This window comes from Cherax quadricarinatus, chromosome 88, assembly GCF_038502225.1.
Source record: "Cherax quadricarinatus isolate ZL_2023a chromosome 88, ASM3850222v1, whole genome shotgun sequence".
In the NCBI taxonomy this organism is placed as follows: domain Eukaryota; kingdom Metazoa; phylum Arthropoda; class Malacostraca; order Decapoda; family Parastacidae; genus Cherax; species Cherax quadricarinatus.
This window is the reverse complement of record NC_091379.1, coordinates 4,917,781-4,938,248: the sequence shown is the minus strand read 5'-3', so window position 1 is coordinate 4,938,248 and position 20,468 is coordinate 4,917,781. Positions and strand designations below refer to the sequence as shown.

Here is a 20,468-nt window from a genome sequence, read left to right as displayed (position 1 = left end):
AAAATTAAATATTTCTGATACTTTGAGCTCAATTTCTAGCTACTTCCAGTCCTGAAACACCAAAATCATATCTATTTAAATAGTATGTTTTCCATTATATCAAATGATATGAAGAAACAGCCAACAAAACCATAAAGAACATACTAGAAAACACCTCAAAGTTGCTAGTTTAAACCAAATACACAATCAAAATTTTGCTTTTCCCAGCATGCACCAAGTGGGGCAAGATTTTTTTTCACACTGTGCTCCCTTACTGCACAGATCCATTCCCTCACATCTAGGCCAAAATTTACCACTCACAGCTTATCTGAGCGAGCTGAGCTCAAGGTATAGAATTATGTGAGGGGGAACCCTGGCCTCAGTGATGTAGTTGTGTGTGACAGCCACTGAAAGGGTTAAGCTCCATTAATTCAAAGGTTATGTTGCTTTCATAATTTGATAAGAGTTTCATTTAATTAATGCCAGTCTTAAAGAGTTAAGTTAAAACTCTTAATAAAACTTTTAGCTAATATGTACAGTTAACTATAGATATAACAAACCTCTGAAATCATGTGCAAAATCCACTAAGTAAATTAGAAATTTTAACTCTTATTTTCAATGTTTATTGAAGCATAAGTGTAAACTCTGTGTATTATTATGTTAGATATACGTAAACAGCATACTTCACTGATTTTATTTTGCTAATTATTAATATTAATCCTGATTTCATGCTAGTTTAATAGCTGTACTGTGCACTACATACCCATGATGTGGGTGGTAGTCATACGATAATGGGTCCAGGAACTGTACCTCAGTATTACAGAGGCACATAATGGGTCCAGGAACTGTACCTCAGTATTACAGAGGCACATAATGGGTCCAGGAACTGTACTTCAATATCACAGAGGCACATAATGGATCCAGGGACTGTACCCCAGAGCTCTGATAACTAAGTTACAGTGGCAATGAACCACAGGTATTTACATGTTTATATCTACTTACAATCATAATGGTTGTTCAATAAACCATACCCCCGGCCGGGATTGAACCCGCGGTCATAGAGTCTCAAAACTCCAGCCCGTCGCGTTAGCCACTAGACCAGCTAGCCACAATAAGATTCATCCAACTAGGTATATTTCTACACCATAGGAAAGTTAGCACAGGCACTAGTTGGATGAATCTTATTGTGGCTAGCTGGTCTAGTGGCTAACGCGACGGGCTGGAGTTTTGAGACTCTATGACCGCGGGTTCAATCCCGGCCGGGGGTATGGTTTATTTGCAATCGTGTCATTACGATTTCTTGAGTCTGGTTGTTCAATATATTTATAGATGGAGTTGTAAGAGAAGTGAATGCTCAGGTGTTGGCAAGAGGTGTGGGGTTAAAAGATAAGTATACAAACTTTGCCTCCTGCAAGGCATCATTATGTAACAAGTGGAAGAAATACAGTAGGACCTCCGTATCCGTGGGTCTGATATCCATTGTTTCGGTTATCCATGGTTTACCATGGCCTGAAGAAACCCTTAATTTTGCTTAATAATTGCTTAAAATGCTGGTGAAAGTTCTTCAAAGCCTAAGAGAAGCCACAAAGTATTTCCCATCAGAGAAAAAGTGATGTCTCCACTTATTGTTCATTATTTATCAATTAAACTTTATAATAGTTATGTATAGGACTTACATACAGGGCTTGCTACTATCTGTGGTTTCAGTATCCACGGCAGGTCCCTGGGATGTATCCCCACGGATATGGGGTTCCTACTGTATTTGTCTAATATTTGAAAAAAAAAAACTCACCTTCGTCATCATAGTCATCATCATCGTCATCTTCATCAGTCTCCGGATCATTGAGTGAACCAGTAGAGGCATTGCTGACCAGAGAGTTAGTGCGACCGCTGGGTCTGCTTGTGTGACCCTTCACACTCAATCCTGGAGCAACATCAGCCACCAATTTCTTATTCTGCAAAATTATTATGAGACTTTTTATGATTTTTAAACAGAAAGTCATGTATAAAAATATTTTTTTTATATGCTGGCTATCTCCCACCGAGGCAAAGTGATCCCCCCAAAAAAAACACTTTCACCATCATTTACACTATCAGTCTTGCCAGAGGCATGCACATATGACAGTTCAGATGTGGTGTAAAGGTGACATGCAGTATTCATGACCCTCATTTAGTCAATAAGTTGTAAACACAATAAACTAACAAATCATGCTCTCACCTTGATCAAGATCCGGTACTTAAGTTGTGAGGGGCTTGGCAGGTGAACCTCTTCAGAAAAATCGGACTCAAACAAAAATTTTGTTACCAATTTATCCCCAAACACCTGCATGAAGATTTGCGCCATCCTTGTTTGCTGCATAAGTGAGCAGTGGTTCTCGATGGAGAGGATGATTGGGTATGGCGATGTGACAAAGGCACTGTTATTGATGGTCTCTACAACACTTCTGAAAATGACACACAAATTTTAGGTCCAATATTGTGGTTGAAAAACAGTTTCTATCAGCATAATCTCTAAACTCTAATAGGCGAGGGAGAGAGATAAAGAAAGAACAAGGAGAAAGAGACAAAAGAATAATAATAATTTTTTCAACAAACTAGCCATGTCCCACCAAGGTAGGCTGACCTAAAAATAAAAACCAAATTTTCTTTTTTAAAATTTAGTAATGCACACATGAGAAGGGGTTACTAGCCCCTTAACTGCTTATATATACGAGGACATTAAGAGATTAAGACAAACAGAAAGACGTGCTGAGACAAACAAGCACAAATACTGGAACCTACTGCACATCAATAATGATATATAGTACAGTAATCTTCAACTGAAAAAATAAAGAATTCGTTATTATTGCAAATAAAGTTAAAAAAAAAATAGTTGAGACTCACTAAGGTATTCCCTCCATGGAAATCTTTATTAAGAGATGAAAAATTTATTTGTTTTGAGAGGAAACCAATTTTTTTCCCCAAAGCACATGCCTTAATCTGGCTCTGCTTATGGGTTCAGCAATTCCCCATTAATATAACAGTAAAAATATTTTACCTGAAAGGTATTTTTGTTGTGAAAGTGTGTCCGTGGTATATCATGGGAGTACCATCATCACCGTCCCAGCAGTCAAGCTCCACACATCGGCATCCAGTCAACAGCACCTACAGCAAAAATAAAGTATATAAACTCCATGGGGAAGTGGAGAAGAATCTTTCCTCCATAAGTCATGTATGTCATTAGAGGCGACTAAAATGCCAGAAGCAAGGGGCTAGTAACCCGTCCTGTATGAACCTCTAAATGTAAAAAGTAAAACTAAGTTTCAACTTTTATGGATAACATTACCTAAGTGGGCGATGGCAGCTATGTTAAAAAAAAAAAAGTACAAGCAAAGCAGTGTATTTCAAGTTAGTGCAGAATTTAGCAAGTGTTGCAGTCAGGTGTTGGCTCCAGTGTTACATAATAGGAGATCACAGATGCTAATGTACATGAAAGGGGCTAGGGAACTTATTTTATGCAACGTTATTATTATTTGGGAGGCTGATGAAATTTTTTGGGGAGCTAGAGGCCTCCTTGGCACTGCCCTGATTGTAGTATTGTATTATCTAAACAAGAGACCTGGTAGTGAATTTGTATATGCTCAACCCTTCAAGGGACAGGTGAAGAGTTCCTGATCCAAGAAAATGGATCTATCCTCCCAATGGATCAAACCTGAATGTTATTATAATGGAGAAGTACATAAACCCTAGGGGTCATAAACTGCCTGGGAAGCAGGAGGCTTCCCAGGCAGTTTATGACCCCTAGGGTTTGTGTATAATAATATGTACAGTTAAGTTTCCAAATTTATGAGCATTAGGTTCCTAGAGTTCCTCATGAATAAGAAGTTCTATGTGCATCTTTTTCAAAACTGGGGAATTTTGAGTTTCAGAGGTCTTATCTCTAATTATTATTGTGTGTAAGGGGAAGCGGTATACCCACAGAGGAAATACAATACCTGGGAAATGACTCCCAAAATCATAACACAGGTAGGGTCACCAGGACGGATCCTGGCCCGAGTTTTCTCCATGTGCTGACCCAGCAACTCACAACAACACAGGTAGGATTGCCAAGACAGGTCCTGGCTCGAGTCTTCTCCATGTGCTGACCCAGCAACTCACAACAACACAGGTAGGATTGCCAAGACAGGTCCTGGCTCGAGTCTTCTCCATGTGCTGACCCAGCAACTCATAACAACACAATAAATCACAGATTTACTTGCTGTGGTTCAAACTCTGTCCGTTCTGTGATTTCCTAAGGAATGGTATGCAATGTGGTTTGATCCAAGGAAAAAGAAGACAGGTCAAATTCCTTGGATCAAGAACCCTCACCAGGCCCGGTGGCCTGGTGGCTAAAGCTCCCGCTTCACACACGGAGGGCCCGGGTTCGATTCCCGGCGGGTGGAAACATTTCGACAAGTTTCTTTACACCTGTTGTCCTGTTCACCTAGCAGCAAATAGGTACCTGGGTGTTAGTCGACTGGTGTGGGTCGCATCCTGGGGGACAAGATTAAGGACCCCAATGGAAATAAGTTAGACAGTCCTCGATGACGCACTGACTTTCTTGGGTTATCCTGGGTGGCTAACCCTCCGGGGTTAAAAATCCGAACGAAATCTTATCTTATCTTATCTTATCATCAGGTACCTCCCTTGAGAGACCACATATCTATTTTAAATATTCCTCTAATCTGATAAATATTGACATTCATAAGAATTTCCAGAAAGAGCAGAAATTTGGGCATAGAAATTCATTGAGCAAATGTGGAATAAAATTCTATGGCTAGCTTTAAATACAGAAGTCATGCATCAAGCCAAAAAACAAATGCACTATACAAAAGCTTGTGAATTATCAAAGAAATCTGCAAATTTTTTGGTTAGTGTGTGCTAGCACAAAACAAATTATCCACATATACTGTACAGGCCTTGTGGTGAACCCGAGCCTGATCAACCAGGCTGTTACTATTGGCCACATGTAAACTGACGTACAAACTTCAGCCCGGCTAGTCAGGAACTGACTAGGTGCCTGTCCAGCGCCCTCTTGAAGAGAGTCAGCAGAACATAGAGTTATGACCTAAGTGTCTATGGCATTAAGATTCTTCTTACCTGGCTATATAACTCAACAGAAGATTCTCCTTTAAGCTGATGACCAGTCAGGTAAGTGTTGTGCGAGGAAGCTATGTAATAATTTGATAAAGGCATCGTCATATCATCATCGTCGGGTAATATGCGCTCATCAAGGAAAGCATAGTTATCTTCATCCATCATAAATCTTGCAAATCCCTCAAACGACATCAGCTCCTGTGATCTGTAAGAGATCAGATTAGACATGGTAGTGCCTAGGTGGAGATGGCTGATGAGTTAGTGAAAAAAAACTGTCCTAAGTGTGCACCTCTCAGTGTATATACAATGAAACACACATCTCTCAGTGTATAAATCTTGCATTCCATAAATATAATAATACTATAGGATAATTTATATTTTAAAATTGTGGTTGTTTACCTGAGAGTCGGGTCTGGTTCGTGGCGATCAAGGAGGAGCCGCAGTTCATCTTCAGTACGAGACTCACCCTGGTGCTCCTCCAGAAAGCGACGCAGCTCAAGCATGGTAATAACCTACAACACAACATGAATCAAATGTAACTACTTTCATAGACTGGGTGCTAATATAAGTGGAATAACACTCTTGAAGGTAATTGAACTGGTTTTAGCTTTACTTTGCAGAAATGATTTGTATAATACAGTAAGTGGCTTTCATTTGAACGCACAATTCTAACTGTATCAAATTGTATTTGTATCATAACTTTATTAAATACTGTATAGCCCGGAACCTAACCTGCTGTATAAGTAGGGCCTTACTGTAGCCTGGAACCTAACCTGCTGTATAAGTAGGGCCTTACTGCAGCCTGGAACCTAACCTGCTGTACAAGTGGGGCCTTACTGTAGCCCGGAACCTAACCTGCTGTACAAGTGGGGCCTTACTGTAGCCTGGAACCTAACCTGCTGTACAAGTGGGGCCTTACTGTAGCCCGGAACCTAACCTGCTGTACAAGTGGGGCCTTACTGTAGCCTGGAACCTAACCTGCTGTACAAGTGGGGCTTTACTGTAGCCTGGAACCTAACCTGCTGTATAAGTAGGGCCTTACTGGAGCCTGGAACCTAACCTGCTGTACAAGTGGGGCCTTACTGTAGCCCGGAACCTAACCTGCTGTACAAGTGGGGCCTTACTGTAGCCTGGAACCTAACCTGCTGTACAAGTGGGGCCTTACTGTAGCCTGGAACCTAACTTGCTGTACAAGTGGGGCTTTACTGTAGCCTGGAACCTAACCTGCTGTACAAGTGGGGCCTTACTGTAGCCTGGAACCTAACCTACTGTACAAGTGGGGCCTTACTGTAGCCTGGAACCTAACCTGCTGTACAAGTGGGGCCTTACTGTAGCCTGGAACCTAACCTGCTGTACAAGTGGGGCCTTACTGTAGCCTGGAACCTAACCTGCTGTACAAGTGGGGCCTTACTGTAGCCCGGAACCTAACCTGCTGTACAAGTGGGGCCTTACTGTAGCCTGGAACCTAACCTGCTGTACAAGTGGGGCCTTACTGTAGCCTGGAACCTAACCTGCTGTACAAGTGGGGCCTTACTGTACATTGGAACCTAACCTGCTGTACAAGTGGGGCCTTACTGTAGCCTGGAACCTAACCTGCTGTACAAGTGGGGCCTTACTGTAGCCTGGAACCTAACCTGCTGTACAAGTGGGGCCTTACTGTAGCCTGGAACCTAACTTGCTGTACAAGTGGGGCCTTACTGTAGCCTGGAACCTAACCTGCTGTACAAGTGGGGCCTTACTGTAGCCTGGAACCTAACCTGCTGTACAAGTGGGGCCTTACTGTAGCCTGGAACCTAACCTGCTGTACAAGTGGGTCCTTACTGTAGCCTGGAACCTAACCTGCTGTACAAGTGGGGCCTTACTGAAGCCTGGAACCTAACCTGCTGTACAAGTGGGGCCTTACTGTAGCCTGGAACCTAACCTGCTGTACAAATGGGACCTTACTGTAGCCTGGAACCTAACCTGCTGTACAAGTGGGGCTTTACTGTAGCCTGGAACTTAACCTGCTGTACAAGTGGGGCCTTACTGTAGCCTGGAACCTAACCTACTGTACAAGTGGGGCCTTACTGTAGCCTGGAACCTAACCTGCTGTACAAGTGGGGCCTTACTGTAGCCTGGAACCTAACCTACTGTACAAGTGGGGCCTTACTGTAGCCTGGAACCTAACCTACTGTACAAGTGGGGCCTTACTGTAGCCTGGAACCTAACCTGCTGTACAAGTGGGGCCTTACTGTAGCCTGGAACCTAACCTACTGTACAAGTGGGGCCTTACTGTAGCCTGGAACCTAACCTGCTGTACAAGTGGGGCCTTACTGTAGCCTGGAACCTAACCTGCTGTACAAGTGGGGCCTTACTGTAGCCTGGAACCTAACCTACTGTACAAGTGGGGCCTTACTGTAGCCTGGAACCTAACCTACTGTACAAGTGGGGCCTTACTGTAGCCTGGAACCTAACCTGCTGTACAAGTGGGGCTTTACTGTAGCCTGGAACCTAACCTGCTGTACAAGTGGGGCCTTACTGTAGCCTGGAACCTAACCTGCTGTACAAGTGGGGCTTTACTGTAGCCTGGAACCTAACCTGCTGTACAAATGGGGCCTTACTGTAGCCTGGAACCTAACCTGCTGTACAAGTGGGGCCTTACTGTAGCCTGGAACCTAACCTGCTGTACAAGTGGGGCTTTACTGTAGCCTGGAACCTAACCTGCTGTACAAGTGGGGCTTTACTGTAGCCTGGAACCTAACCTGCTGTACAAGTGGGGCCTTACTGTAGCCTGGAACCTAACCTGCTGTACAAGTGGGGCTTTACTGTAGCCTGGAACGTAACCTGCTGTACAAGTGGGGCCTTACTGTAGCCTGGAACCTAACCTGCTGTACAAGTGGGGCCTTACTGTAGCCTGGAACCTAACCTGCTGTACAAGTGGGGCCTTACTGTAGCCTGGAACCTAACCTACTGTGCAAGTGGGGCTTTACTGTAGCCTGGAACCTAACCTGCTGTACAAGTGGGGCCTTACTGTTGCCTGGAACCTAACCTGCTGTACAAGTGGGGCTTTACTGTAGCCTGGAACCTAACCTGCTGTACAAGTGGGGCCTTACTGTAGCCTGGAACCTAACCTGCTGTACAAGTGGGGCCTTACTGTAGCCTGGAACCTAACCTGCTGTACAAGTGGGGCCTTACTGTAGCCTGGAACCTAACCTGCTGTACAAGTGGGGCCTTACTGTAGCCTGGAACCTAACCTACTGTACAAGTGGGGCCTTACTGTAGCCTGGAACCTAACCTACTGTACAAGTGGGGCCTTACTGTAGCCTGGAACCTAACCTGCTGTACAAGTGGGGCCTTACTGTAGCCTGGAACCTAACCTGCTGTACAAGTGGGGCCTTACTGTAGCCTGGAACCTAACCTGCTGTACAAGTGGGGCCTTACTGTAGCCTGGAACCTAACCTGCTGTACAAGTGGGGCCTTACTGTAGCCTGGAACCTAACCTGCTGTACAAGTGGGGCCTTACTGTAGCCTGGAACCTAACCTGCTGTACAAGTGGGGCCTTACTGTAGCCTGGAACCTAACCTGCTGTACAAGTGGGGCCTTACTGTAGCCTGGAACCTAACCTGCTGTTCAAGTGGGGCCTTACTGTAGCCTGGAACCTAACCTGCTGTACAAGTGGGGCCTTACTGTAGCCTGGAACCTAACCTGCTGTACAAGTGGGGCCTTACTGTAGCCTGGAACCTAACCTGCTGTACAAGTGGGGCCTTTCTGTAGCCTGGAACCTAACCTGCTGTACAAGTGGGGCCTTACTGTAGCCTGGAACCTAACCTGCTGTGCAAGTGGGGCCTTACTGTAGCCTGGAACCTAACCTACTGTACAAGTGGGGCCTTACTGTAGCCTGGAACCTAACCTGCTGTACAAGTGGAGCCGTACTGTAGCCTGGAACCTAACCTGCTGTACAAGTGGGGCCTTACTGTAGCCTGGAACCTAACCTAGTGTACAAGTGGGGCCTTACTGTAGCCTGGAACCTAACCTAGTGTACAAGTGGGGCTTTACTGTAGCCTGGAACCTAACCTGCTGTACAAGTGGGGCCTTACTGTAGCCTGGAACCTAACCTACTGTACAAGTGGGGCCTTACTGTAGCCTGGAACCTAACCTGCTGTACAAGTGGGGCTTTACTGTAGCCTGGAACCTAACCTGCTGTACAAGTGGGGCCTTACTGTAGCCTGGAACCTAACCTGCTGTACAAGTGGGGCCTTACTGTAGCCTGGAACCTAACCTGCTGTACAAGTGGGGCCTTACTGTAGCCTGGAACCTAACCTGCTGTACAAGTGGGGCCTTACTGTAGCCTGGAACCTAACCTGCTGTACAAGTGGGGCCTTACTGTAGCCTGGAACCTAACCTACTGTACAAGTGGGGCCTTACTGTAGCCTGGAACCTAACCTGCTGTACAAGTGGGGCCTTACTGTAGCCTGGAACCTAACCTGCTGTACAAGTGGGGCCTTACTGTAGCCTGGAACCTAACCTGCTGTACAAGTGGGGCCTTACTGTAGCCTGGAACCTAACCTGCTGTACAAGTGGGGCCTTACTGTAGCCTGGAACCTAACCTGCTGTACAAGTGGGGCCTTACTGTAGCCTGGAACCTAACCTGCTGTACAAGTGGGGCCTTACTGTAGCCTGGAACCTAACCTGCTGTACAAGTGGGGCCTTACTGTAGCCTGGAACCTAACCTGCTGTACAAGTGGGGCCTTACTGTAGCCTGGAACCTAACCTGCTGTACAAGTGGGGCCTTACTGTAGCCTGGAACCTAACCTGCTGTACAAGTGGGGCCTTACTGTAGCCTGGAACCTAACCTGCTGTACAAGTGGGGCCTTACTGTAGCCTGGAACCTAACCTGCTGTACAAGTGGGGCCTTACTGTAGCCTGGAACCTAACCTGCTGTACAAGTGGGGCCTTACTGTAGCCTGGAACCTAACCTGCTGTACAAGTGGGGCCTTACTGTAGCCTGGAACCTAACCTGCTGTACAAGTGGGGCCTTACTGTAGCCTGGAACCTAACCTGCTGTACAAGTGGGGCCTTACTGTAGCCTGGAACCTAACCTGCTGTACAAGTGGGGCCTTACTGTAGCCTGGAACCTAACCTGCTGTACAAGTGGGGCCTTACTGTAGCCTGGAACCTAACCTGCTGTACAAGTGGGGCCTTACTGTAGCCTGGAACCTAACCTGCTGTACAAGTGGGGCCTTACTGTAGCCTGGAACCTAACCTGCTGTACAAGTGGGGCCTTACTGTAGCCTGGAACCTAACCTGCTGTACAAGTGGGGCCTTACTGTAGCCTGGAACCTAACCTGCTGTACAAGTGGGGCCTTACTGTAGCCTGGAACCTAACCTGCTGTACAAGTGGGGCCTTACTGTAGCCTGGAACCTAACCTGCTGTACAAGTGGGGCCTTACTGTAGCCTGGAACCTAACCTGCTGTACAAGTGGGGCCTTACTGTAGCCTGGAACCTAACCTGCTGTACAAGTGGGGCTTTACTGTATAAGCAAATGCACCAGAAACCCATCCTTTATATCTTCTATTTATGTTGCTAAGATATAAAGATTTTAATGTTGATTACTGTGTATACTTTACACTGTAATGGTAAGTATACTGTTTGATATACCTTCTACCTTCTCAACACAGCCTGGGGCTAGGCTTTTTTGCTGCTTGCCACGTCAACCAGGCTGTTGGTGTTAGCAATCCACTGGCCCACATATCCAGTCACAAACAGGGCCAGGAGCTATGAGTCGACCTCTGCAACCACAATTAGGTGAGTAGAGCCTGGTTCATCTAGTACTTGGTTGAGAGTGATCCGGTTTCCTTTTGAAAACTATATTGACTGCACCAGTGTTAATGATATCTGCTGGTAGCAGGTGTGAGGTATCTGCTGGTAGCAGGTGTAAGGTATCTGCTGGTAGCAGGTGTAAGGTATCTGCTGGTAGCAGGTGTAAGGTATCTGCTGGTAGCAGGTGTAAGGTATCTGCTGGTAGCAGGTGTGAGGTATCTGCTGGTAGCAGGTGTGAGGTATCTGCTGGTAGCAGGTGTAAGGTATCTGCTGGTAGCAGGTGTAAGGTATCTGCTGGTAGCAGGTGTAAGGTATCTGCTGGTAGCAGGTGTAAGGTATCTGCTGGTAGCAGGTGTAAGATATCTGCTGGTAGCAGGTGTAAGGTATCTGCTGGTAGCAGGTGTGAGGTATCTGCTGGTAGCAGGTGTAAGATATCTGCTGGTAGCAGGTGTAAGGTATCTGCTGGTAGCAGGTGTAAGGTATCTGCTGGTAGCAGGTGTAAGGTATCTGCTGGTAGCAGGTGTAAGGTATCTGCTGGTAGCAGGTGTAAGGTATCTGCTGGTAGCAGGTGTAAGCTATCTGCTGGTAGCAGGTGTAAGCTATCTGCTGGTAGCAGGTGTAAGGTATCTGCTGGTAGCAGGTGTAAGATATCTGCTGGTAGCAGGTGTAAGGTATCTGCTGGTAGCAGGTGTAAGGTATCTGCTGGTAGCAGGTGTAAGGTATCTGCTGGTAGCAGGTGTAAGGTATCTGCTGGTAGCAGGTGTAAGGTATCTGCTGGTAGCAGGTGTAAGGTATCTGCTGGTAGCAGGTGTAAGGTATCTGCTGGTAGCAGGTGTAAGGTATCTGCTGGTAGCAGGTGTAAGGTATCTGCTGGTAGCAGGTGTAAGGTATCTGCTGGTAGCAGGTGTAAGGTATCTGCTGGTAGCAGGTGTAAGGTATCTGCTGGTAGCAGGTGTAAGCTATCTGCTGGTAGCAGGTGTAAGCTATCTGCTGGTAGCAGGTGTAAGGTATCTGCTGGTAGCAGGTGTAAGATATCTGCTGGTAGCAGGTGTAAGGTATCTGCTGGTAGCAGGTGTAAGGTATCTGCTGGTAGCAGGTGTAAGATATCTGCTGGCAGCAGGTGTAAGGTATCTGCTGGTAGCAGGTGTAAGGTATCTGCTGGTAGCAGGTGTAAGGTATCTGCTGGTAGCAGGTGTAAGGTATCTGCTGGTAGCAGGTGTAAGGTATCTGCTGGTAGCAGGTGTAAGGTATCTGCTGGTAGCAGGTGTGAGGTATCTGCTGGTAGCAGGTGTAAGGTATCTGCTGGTAGCAGGTGTAAGGTATCTGCTGGTAGCAGGTGTAAGGTATCTGCTGGTAGCAGGTGTAAGATATCTGCTGGTAGCAGGTGTAAGGTATCTGCTGGTAGCAGGTGTAAGGTATCTGCTGGTAGCAGGTGTAAGGTATCTGCTGGTAGCAGGTGTAAGGTATCTGCTGGTAGCAGGTGTAAGGTATCTGCTGGTAGCAGGTGTAAGGTATCTGCTGGTAGCAGGTGTAAGGTATCTGCTGGTAGCAGGTGTAAGGTATCTGCTGGTAGCAGGTGTAAGGTATCTGCTGGTAGCAGGTGTAAGGTATCTGCTGGTAGCAGGTGTAAGGTATCTGCTGGTAGCAGGTGTAAGGTATCTGCTGGTAGCAGGTGTAAGGTATCTGCTGGTAGCAGGTGTAAGGTATCTGCTGGTAGCAGGTGTAAGGTATCTGCTGGTAGCAGGTGTAAGGTATCTGCTGGTAGCAGGTGTAAGGTATCTGCTGGTAGCAGGTGTAAGGTATCTGCTGGTAGCAGGTGTAAGGTATCTGCTGGTAGCAGGTGTAAGGTATCTGCTGGTAGCAGGTGTAAGGTATCTGCTGGTAGCAGGTGTAAGGTATCTGCTGGTAGCAGGTGTAAGGTATCTGCTGGTAGCAGGTGTAAGGTATCTGCTGGTAGCAGGTGTAAGGTATCTGCTGGTAGCAGGTGTAAGGTATCTGCTGGTAGCAGGTGTAAGGTATCTGCTGGTAGCAGGTGTAAGGTATCTGCTGGTAGCAGGTGTAAGGTATCTGCTGGTAGCAGGTGTAAGGTATCTGCTGGTAGCAGGTGTAAGGTATCTGCTGGTAGCAGGTGTAAGGTATCTGCTGGTAGCAGGTGTAAGGTATCTGCTGGTAGCAGGTGTAAGGTATCTGCTGGTAGCAGGTGTAAGGTATCTGCTGGTAGCAGGTGTAAGGTATCTGCTGGTAGCAGGTGTAAGGTATCTGCTGGTAGCAGGTGTAAGGTATCTGCTGGTAGCAGGTGTAAGGTATCTGCTGGTAGCAGGTGTAAGGTATCTGCTGGTAGCAGGTGTAAGGTATCTGCTGGTAGCAGGTGTAAGGTATCTGCTGGTAGCAGGTGTAAGGTATCTGCTGGTAGCAGGTGTAAGGTATCTGCTGGTAGCAGGTGTAAGGTATCTGCTGGTAGCAGGTGTAAGGTATCTGCTGGTAGCAGGTGTAAGGTATCTGCTGGTAGCAGGTGTAAGGTATCTGCTGGTAGCAGGTGTAAGGTATCTGCTGGTAGCAGGTGTAAGGTATCTGCTGGTAGCAGGTGTAAGGTATCTGCTGGTAGCAGGTGTAAGGTATCTGCTGGTAGCAGGTGTAAGGTATCTGCTGGTAGCAGGTGTAAGGTATCTGCTGGTAGCAGGTGTAAGGTATCTGCTGGTAGCAGGTGTAAGGTATCTGCTGGTAGCAGGTGTAAGGTATATGCTGGTAGCAGGTGTAAGGTATCTGCTGGTAGCAGGTGTAAGGTATCTGCTGGTAGCAGGTATCTGCTGGTAGCAGGTGTAAGGTATCTGCTGGTAGCAGGCTGTAAGTATCTGCTGGTAGCAGGTGTAAGTATCTGCTGGTAGCAGGTGTAAGGTATCTGCTGGTAGCAGGTGTAAGGTATCTGCTGGTAGCAGGTGTAAGGTATCTGCTGGTAGCAGGTGTAAGGTATCTGCTGGTAGCAGGTGTAAGGTATCTGCTGGTAGCAGGTGTAAGGTATCTGCTGGTAGCAGGTGTAAGGTATCTGCTGGTAGCAGGTGTAAGGTATCTGCTGGTAGCAGGTGTAAGGTATCTGCTGGTAGCAGGTGTAAGGTATCTGCTGGTAGCAGGTGTAAGGTATCTGCTGGTAGCAGGTGTAAGGTATCTGCTGGTAGCAGGTGTAAGGTATCTGCTGGTAGCAGGTGTAAGGTATCTGCTGGTAGCAGGTGTAAGGTATCTGCTGGTAGCAGGTGTAAGGTATCTGCTGGTAGCAGGTGTAAGGTATCTGCTGGTAGCAGGTGTAAGGTATCTGCTGGTAGCAGGTGTAAGGTATCTGCTGGTAGCAGGTGTAAGGTATCTGCTGGTAGCAGGTGTAAGGTATCTGCTGGTAGCAGGTGTAAGGTATCTGCTGGTAGCAGGTGTAAGGTATCTGCTGGTAGCAGGTGTAAGGTATCTGCTGGTAGCAGGTGTAAGGTATCTGCTGGTAGCAGGTGTAAGGTATCTGCTGGTAGCAGGTGTAAGGTATCTGCTGGTAGCAGGTGTAAGGTATCTGCTGGTAGCAGGTGTAAGGTATCTGCTGGTAGCAGGTGTAAGGTATCTGCTGGTAGCAGGTGTAAGGTATCTGCTGGTAGCAGGTGTAAGGTATCTGCTGGTAGCAGGTGTAAGGTATCTGCTGGTAGCAGGTGTAAGGTATCTGCTGGTAGCAGGTGTAAGGTATCTGCTGGTAGCAGGTGTAAGGTATCTGCTGGTAGCAGGTGTAAGGTATCTGCTGGTAGCAGGTGTAAGGTATCTGCTGGTAGCAGGTGTAAGGTATCTGCTGGTAGCAGGTGTAAGGTATCTGCTGGTAGCAGGTGTAAGGTATCTGCTGGTAGCAGGTGTAAGGTATCTGCTGGTAGCAGGTGTAAGGTATCTGCTGGTAGCAGGTGTAAGGTATCTGCTGGTAGCAGGTGTAAGGTATCTGCTGGTAGCAGGTGTAAGGTATCTGCTGGTAGCAGGTGTAAGGTATCTGCTGGTAGCAGGTGTAAGGTATCTGCTGGTAGCAGTATCTGCTGTAAGGTATCTGCTGGTAGCAGGTGTAAGGTATCTGCTGGTAGCAGGTGTAAGGTATCTGCTGGTAGCAGGTGTAAGGTATCTGCTGGTAGCAGGTGTAAGGTATCTGCTGGTAGCAGGTGTAAGGTATCTGCTGGTAGCAGGTGTAAGGTATCTGCTGGTAGGTATCTGCAGGTGTAAGGTATCTGCTGGTAGCAGGTGTAAGGTATCTGCTGGTAGCAGGTGTAAGGTAACTGCTGGTAGCAGGTGTAAGGTATCTGCTGGTAGCAGGTGTAAGGTATCTGCTGGTAGCAGGTGTAAGGTATCTGCTGGTAGCAGGTGTAAGGTATCTGCTGGTAGCAGGTGTAAGGTATCTGCTGGTATCAGGTGTAAGGTATCTGCTGGTAGCAGTATCTGCTGGTAGCAGGTGGTATCTGCTGGTAGCAGGTGTGAGGTATCTGCTGGTAGCAGGTGTAAGGTATCTGCTGGTAGCAGTATCTGCTGTAAGGTATCTGCTGGTAGCAGGTGTAAGGTATCTGCTGGTAGCAGGTGTAAGGTATCTGCTGGTAGCAGGTGTAAGGTATCTGCTGGTAGCAGGTGTTAGGTATCTGCTGGTAGCAGGTGTAAGTTATCTGCTGGTAGCAGGTGTAAGGTATCTGCTGGTAGCAGGTGTAAGGTATCTGCTGGTAGCAGGTGTAAGGTATCTGCTGGTAGCAGGTGTAAGATATCTGCTGGTAGCAGGTGTAAGGTATCTGCTGGTAGCAGGTGTAAGGTATCTGCTGGTAGCAGGTGTAAGGTATCTGCTGGTAGCAGGTGTAAGGTATCTGCTGGTAGCAGGTGTGAGGTATCTGCTGGTAGCAGGTGTGAGGTATCTGCTGGTAGCAGGTGTAAGGTATCTGCTGGTAGCAGGTGTAAGGTATCTGCTGGTAGCAGGTGTAAGGTATCTGCTGGTAGCAGGTGTGAGGTATCTGCTGGTAGCAGGTGTAAGGTATCTGCTGGTAGCAGGTGTGAGGTATCTGCTGGTAGCAGGTGTAAGGTATCTGCTGGTAGCAGGTGTAAGCTATCTGCTGGTAGCAGGTGTAAGGTATCTGCTGGTAGCAGGTGTAAGGTATCTGCTGGTAGCAGGTGTGAGGTATCTGCTGGTAGCAGGTGTAAGGTATCTGCTGGTAGCAGGTGTGAGGTATCTGCTGGTAGCAGGTGTAAGGTATCTGCTGGTAGCAGGTGTGAGGTATCTGCTGGTAGCAGGTGTAAGGTATCTGCTGGTAGCAGGTGTAAGGTATCTGCTGGTAGCAGGTGTAAGGTATCTGCTGGTAGCAGGTGTAAGGTATCTGCTGGTAGCAGGTGTAAGGTATCTGCTGGTAGCAGGTGTAAGGTATCTGCTGGTAGCAGGTGTGAGGTATCTGCTGGTAGCAGGTGTAAGGTATCTGCTGGTAGCAGGTGTGAGGTATCTGCTGGTAGCAGGTGTAAGGTATCTGCTGGTAGCAGGTGTGAGGTATCTGCTGGTAGCAGGTGTAAGGTATCTGCTGGTAGCAGGTGTAAGGTATCTGCTGGTAGCAGGTGTAAGGTATCTGCTGGTAGCAGGTGTAAGGTATCTGCTGGTAGCAGGTGTAAGGTATCTGCTGGTAGCAGGTGTAAGGTATCTGCTGGTAGCAGGTGTAAGATATCTGCTGGTAGCAGGTGTAAGGTATCTGCTGGTAGCAGGTGTAAGGTATCTGCTGGTAGCAGGTGTAAGGTATCTGCTGGTAGCAAGTGTAAGGTATCTGCTGGTAGCAGGTGTAAGGTATCTGCTGGTAGCAGGTGTAAGATATCTGCTGGTAGCAGGTGTAAGGTATCTGCTGGTAGCAGGTGTAAGGTATCTGCTGGTAGCAGGTGTAAGGTATCTGCTGGTAGCAGGTGTAAGATATCTGCTGGTAGCAGGTGTAAGGTATCTGCTGGTAGCAGGTGTAAGGTATCTGCTGGTAGCAGGTGTAAGGTATCTGCTGGTAGCAGGTGTAAGGTATCTGCTGGTAGCAGGTGTAAGGTATCTGCTGGTAGCAGGTGTAAGGTATCTGCTGGTAGCAGGTGTAAGATATCTGCTGGTAGCAGGTGTAAGGTATCTGCTGGTAGCAGGTGTAAGGTATCTGCTGGTAGCAGGTGTAAGGTATCTGCTGGTAGCAGGTGTAAGGTATCTGCTGGTAGCAGGTGTAAGATATCTGCTGGTAGCAGGTGTAAGGTATCTGCTGGTAGCAGGTGTAAGGTATCTGCTGGTAGCAGGTGTAAGGTATCTGCTGGTAGCAGGTGTAAGGTATCTGCTGGTAGCAGGTGTAAGGTATCTGCTGGTAGCAGGTGTAAGGTATCTGCTGGTAGCAGGTGTAAGGTATCTGCTGGTAGCAGGTGTAAGGTATCTGCTGGTAGCAGGTGTAAGGTATCTGCTGGTAGCAGGTGTAAGGTATCTGCTGGTAGCAGGTGTAAGGTATCTGCTGGTAGCAGGTGTAAGATATCTGCTGGTAGCAGGTGTAAGGTATCTGCTGGTAGCAGGTGTAAGATATCTGCTGGTAGCAGGTGTGAGGTATCTGCTGGTAGCAGGTGTAAGATATCTGCTGGTAGCAGGTGTAAGGTATCTGCTGGTTGCAGGTGTAAGATATCTGCTGGTAGCATGTGTAAGATATCTGCTGGTAGCAGGTGTAAGGTATCTGCTGGTAGCAGGTGTAAGGTATCTGCTGGTAGCAGGTGTAAGATATCTGCTGGTAGCAGGTGTAAGGTATCTGCTGGTAGCAGGTGTAAGATATCTGCTGGTAGCAGGTGTGAGGTATCTGCTGGTTGCAGGTGTAAGATATCTGCTGGTAGCAGGTGTAAGGTATCTGCTGGTAGCAGGTGTAAGATATCTGCTGGTAGCAGGTGTAAGGTATCTGCTGGTAGCAGGTGTAAGGTATCTGCTGGTAGCAGGTGTAAGGTATCTGCTGGTAGCAGGTGTAAGATATCTGCTGGTAGCAGGTGTAAGGTATCTGCTGGTAGCAGGTGTAAGATATCTGCTGGTAGCAGGTGTGAGGTATCTGCTGGCAGCAGGTGTAAGGTATCTGCTGGTAGCAGGTGTAAGATATCTGCTGGTAGCAGGTGTGAGGTATCTGCTGGTAGCAGGTGTGAGGTATCTGCTGGTAGCAGGTGTAAGATATCTGCTGGTAGCAGGTGTAAGATATCTGCTGGTAGCAGGTGTAAGATATCTGCTGGTAGCAGGTGTGAGGTATCTGCTGGTAGCAGGTGTAAGGTATCTGCTGGTAGCAGGTGTAAGGTATCTGCTGGTAGCAGGTGTAAGATATCTGCTGGTAGCAGGTGTAGCATATCTGCTGGTAGCAGGTGTAAGATATCTGCTGGTAGCAGGTGTGAGGTATCTGCTGGTAGCAGGTTTAAGGTATCTGCTGGTAGCAGGTGTAAGGTATCTGCTGGTAGCAGGTGTAAGATATCTGCTGGTAGCAAGTGTAAGGTATCTGCTGGTAGCAGGTGTAAGGTATCTGCTGGTAGCAGGTGTAAGGTATCTGCTGGTAGCAGGTGTAAGGTATCTGCTGGTAGCAGGTGTAAGGTATCTGCTGGTAGCAGGTGTAAGGTATCTGCTGGTAGCAGGTGTAAGATATCTGCTGGTAGCAGGTGTAGCATATCTGCTGGTAGCAGGTGTAAGGTATCTGCTGGTAGCAGGTGTAAGGTATCTGCTGGTAGCAGGTGTAAGGTATCTGCTGGTAGCAGGTGTAAGGTATCTGCTGGTAGCAGGTGTGAGGTATCTGCTAGTAGCAGGTGTAAGGTATCTGCTGGCAGCAGGTGTAAGGTATCTGCTGGTAGCAGGTGTAAGGTATCTGCTGGTAGCAGGTGTAAGGTATCTGCTGGTAGCAGGTGTAAGGTATCTGCTAGTAGCAGGTGTAAGGTATCTGCTGGTAGCAGGTGTAAGGTATCTGCTGGTAGCAGGTGTAAGGTATCTGCTGGTAGCAGGTGTAAGGTATCTGCTGGCAGCAGGTGTAAGGTATCTGCTGGCAGCAGGTGTAAGGTATCTGCTGGTAGCAGGTGTAAGATATCTGCTGGTAGCAGGTGTAAGATATCTGCTGGTAGCAGGTGTAAGATATCTGCTGGTAGCAGGTGTAAGGTATCTGCTGGTAGCAGGTGTAAGGTATCTGCTGGTAGCAGGTGCGAGATATCTGCTGGTAGCAGGTGTAAGGTATCTGCTGGTAGCAGGTGCGAGATATCTGCTGGTAGCAGGTGTAAGGTATCTGCTGGTAGCAGGTGTAAGATATCTGCTGGCAGCAGGTGTAAGGTATCTGCTGGTAGCAGGTGTAAGGTATCTGCTGGTAGCAGGTGTAAAATATCTGCTGGTAGCAGGTGTAAGGTATCTGCTGGTAGCAGGTGTAAGATATCTGCTAGTAGCAGGTGTAAGGTATCTGCTGGTAGCAGGTGCGAGATATCTGCTGGTAGCAGGTGTAAGGTATCTGCTGGTAGCAGGTGTAAGATATCTGCTGGCAGCAGGTGTAAGGTATCTGCTGGTAGCAGGTGTAAGGTATCTGCTGGTAGCAGGTGTAAAATATCTGCTGGTAGCAGGTGTAAGGTATCTGCTGGCAGCAGGTGTAAGATATCTGCTGGTAGCAGGTGTAAGGTATCTGCTGGTAGCAGGTGTAAGGTATCTGCTGGCAGCAGGTGTAAGGTATCTGCTAGTAGCAGGTGTAAGGTATCTGCTAGTAGCAGGTGTAAGGTATCTGCTGGCAGCAGGTGTAAGATATCTGCTAGTAGCAGGTGTAAGGTATCTGCTGGCAGCAGGTGTAAGATATCTGCTGGTAGCATGTGTAAGGTATCCGCTGGCAGCAGGTGTAAGATATCTGCTGGTAGCAGATGTAAGGTATCTGCTAGTAGCAGGTGTAAGGTATCTGCTGGCAGCAGTGTAAGATATCTGCTAGTAGCAGGTGTAAGGTATCTGCTGGCAGCAGGTGTAAGGTATCTGCTGGTAGCAGGTGCAAGATATCTGCTGGTAGCAGGTGTAAGGTATCTGCTGGTAGCAGGTGTAAGGTATCTGCTGGTAGCAGGTGTAAGGTATCTGCTGGTAGCAGGTGTAAGGTATCTGCTGGTAGCAGGTGTAAGATGTCTGCTGGTAGCAGGTGTAAGATATCTGCTGGTAGCAGGTGTAAAATATCTGCTGGCAGCAGGTGTAAGATATCTGCTGGTAGCAGGTGTAAGGTATCTGCTGGTAGCAGGTGTAAGGTATCTGCTGGTAGCAGGTGTAAGGTATCTGCTGGTAGCAGGTGTAAGGTATCTGCTGGTAACAGGTGTAAGGTATCTGCTGGCAGCAGGTGTAAGGTATCTGCTGGTAGCAGGTGTAAGGTATCTGCTGGTAGCAGGTGTAAGGTATCTGCTGGCAGCAGGTGTAAGGTATCTGCTGGTAGCAGGTGTAAGGTATCTGCTGGTAGCAGGTGTAAGCTATCTGCTGGTAGCAGGTGTAAGCTATCTGCTGGTAGCAGGTGTAAGGTATCTGCTGGCAGCAGGTATAAGATATCTGCTGGCAGCAGGTGTAAGGTATCTGCTGGTAGCAGGTGTAAGG

General features: G+C 47.4%; 1 protein-coding gene across 3 annotated transcripts in view; it reads right to left on the bottom strand.

Moving 5' to 3' along the window:
• LOC128698544 (1-phosphatidylinositol 4,5-bisphosphate phosphodiesterase epsilon-1) overlaps positions 1-20,468 on the bottom strand; it is a 209,770-nt gene that overhangs the window by 13,942 nt on the left and 175,360 nt on the right. For all 3 annotated transcript variants that reach the window (XM_070103876.1, XM_070103878.1, XM_070103879.1), the window contains 5 exons: positions 5,494-5,606; positions 5,098-5,299; positions 3,017-3,123; positions 2,198-2,423; positions 1,772-1,934 (listed from right to left, as the gene is read on the bottom strand). In XM_070103876.1, coding sequence (XP_069959977.1) covers positions 1,772-1,934; positions 2,198-2,423; positions 3,017-3,123; positions 5,098-5,299; positions 5,494-5,606 — 811 coding nt within the window. The remainder of the gene's footprint in view (positions 1-1,771; positions 1,935-2,197; positions 2,424-3,016; positions 3,124-5,097; positions 5,300-5,493; positions 5,607-20,468) is intronic.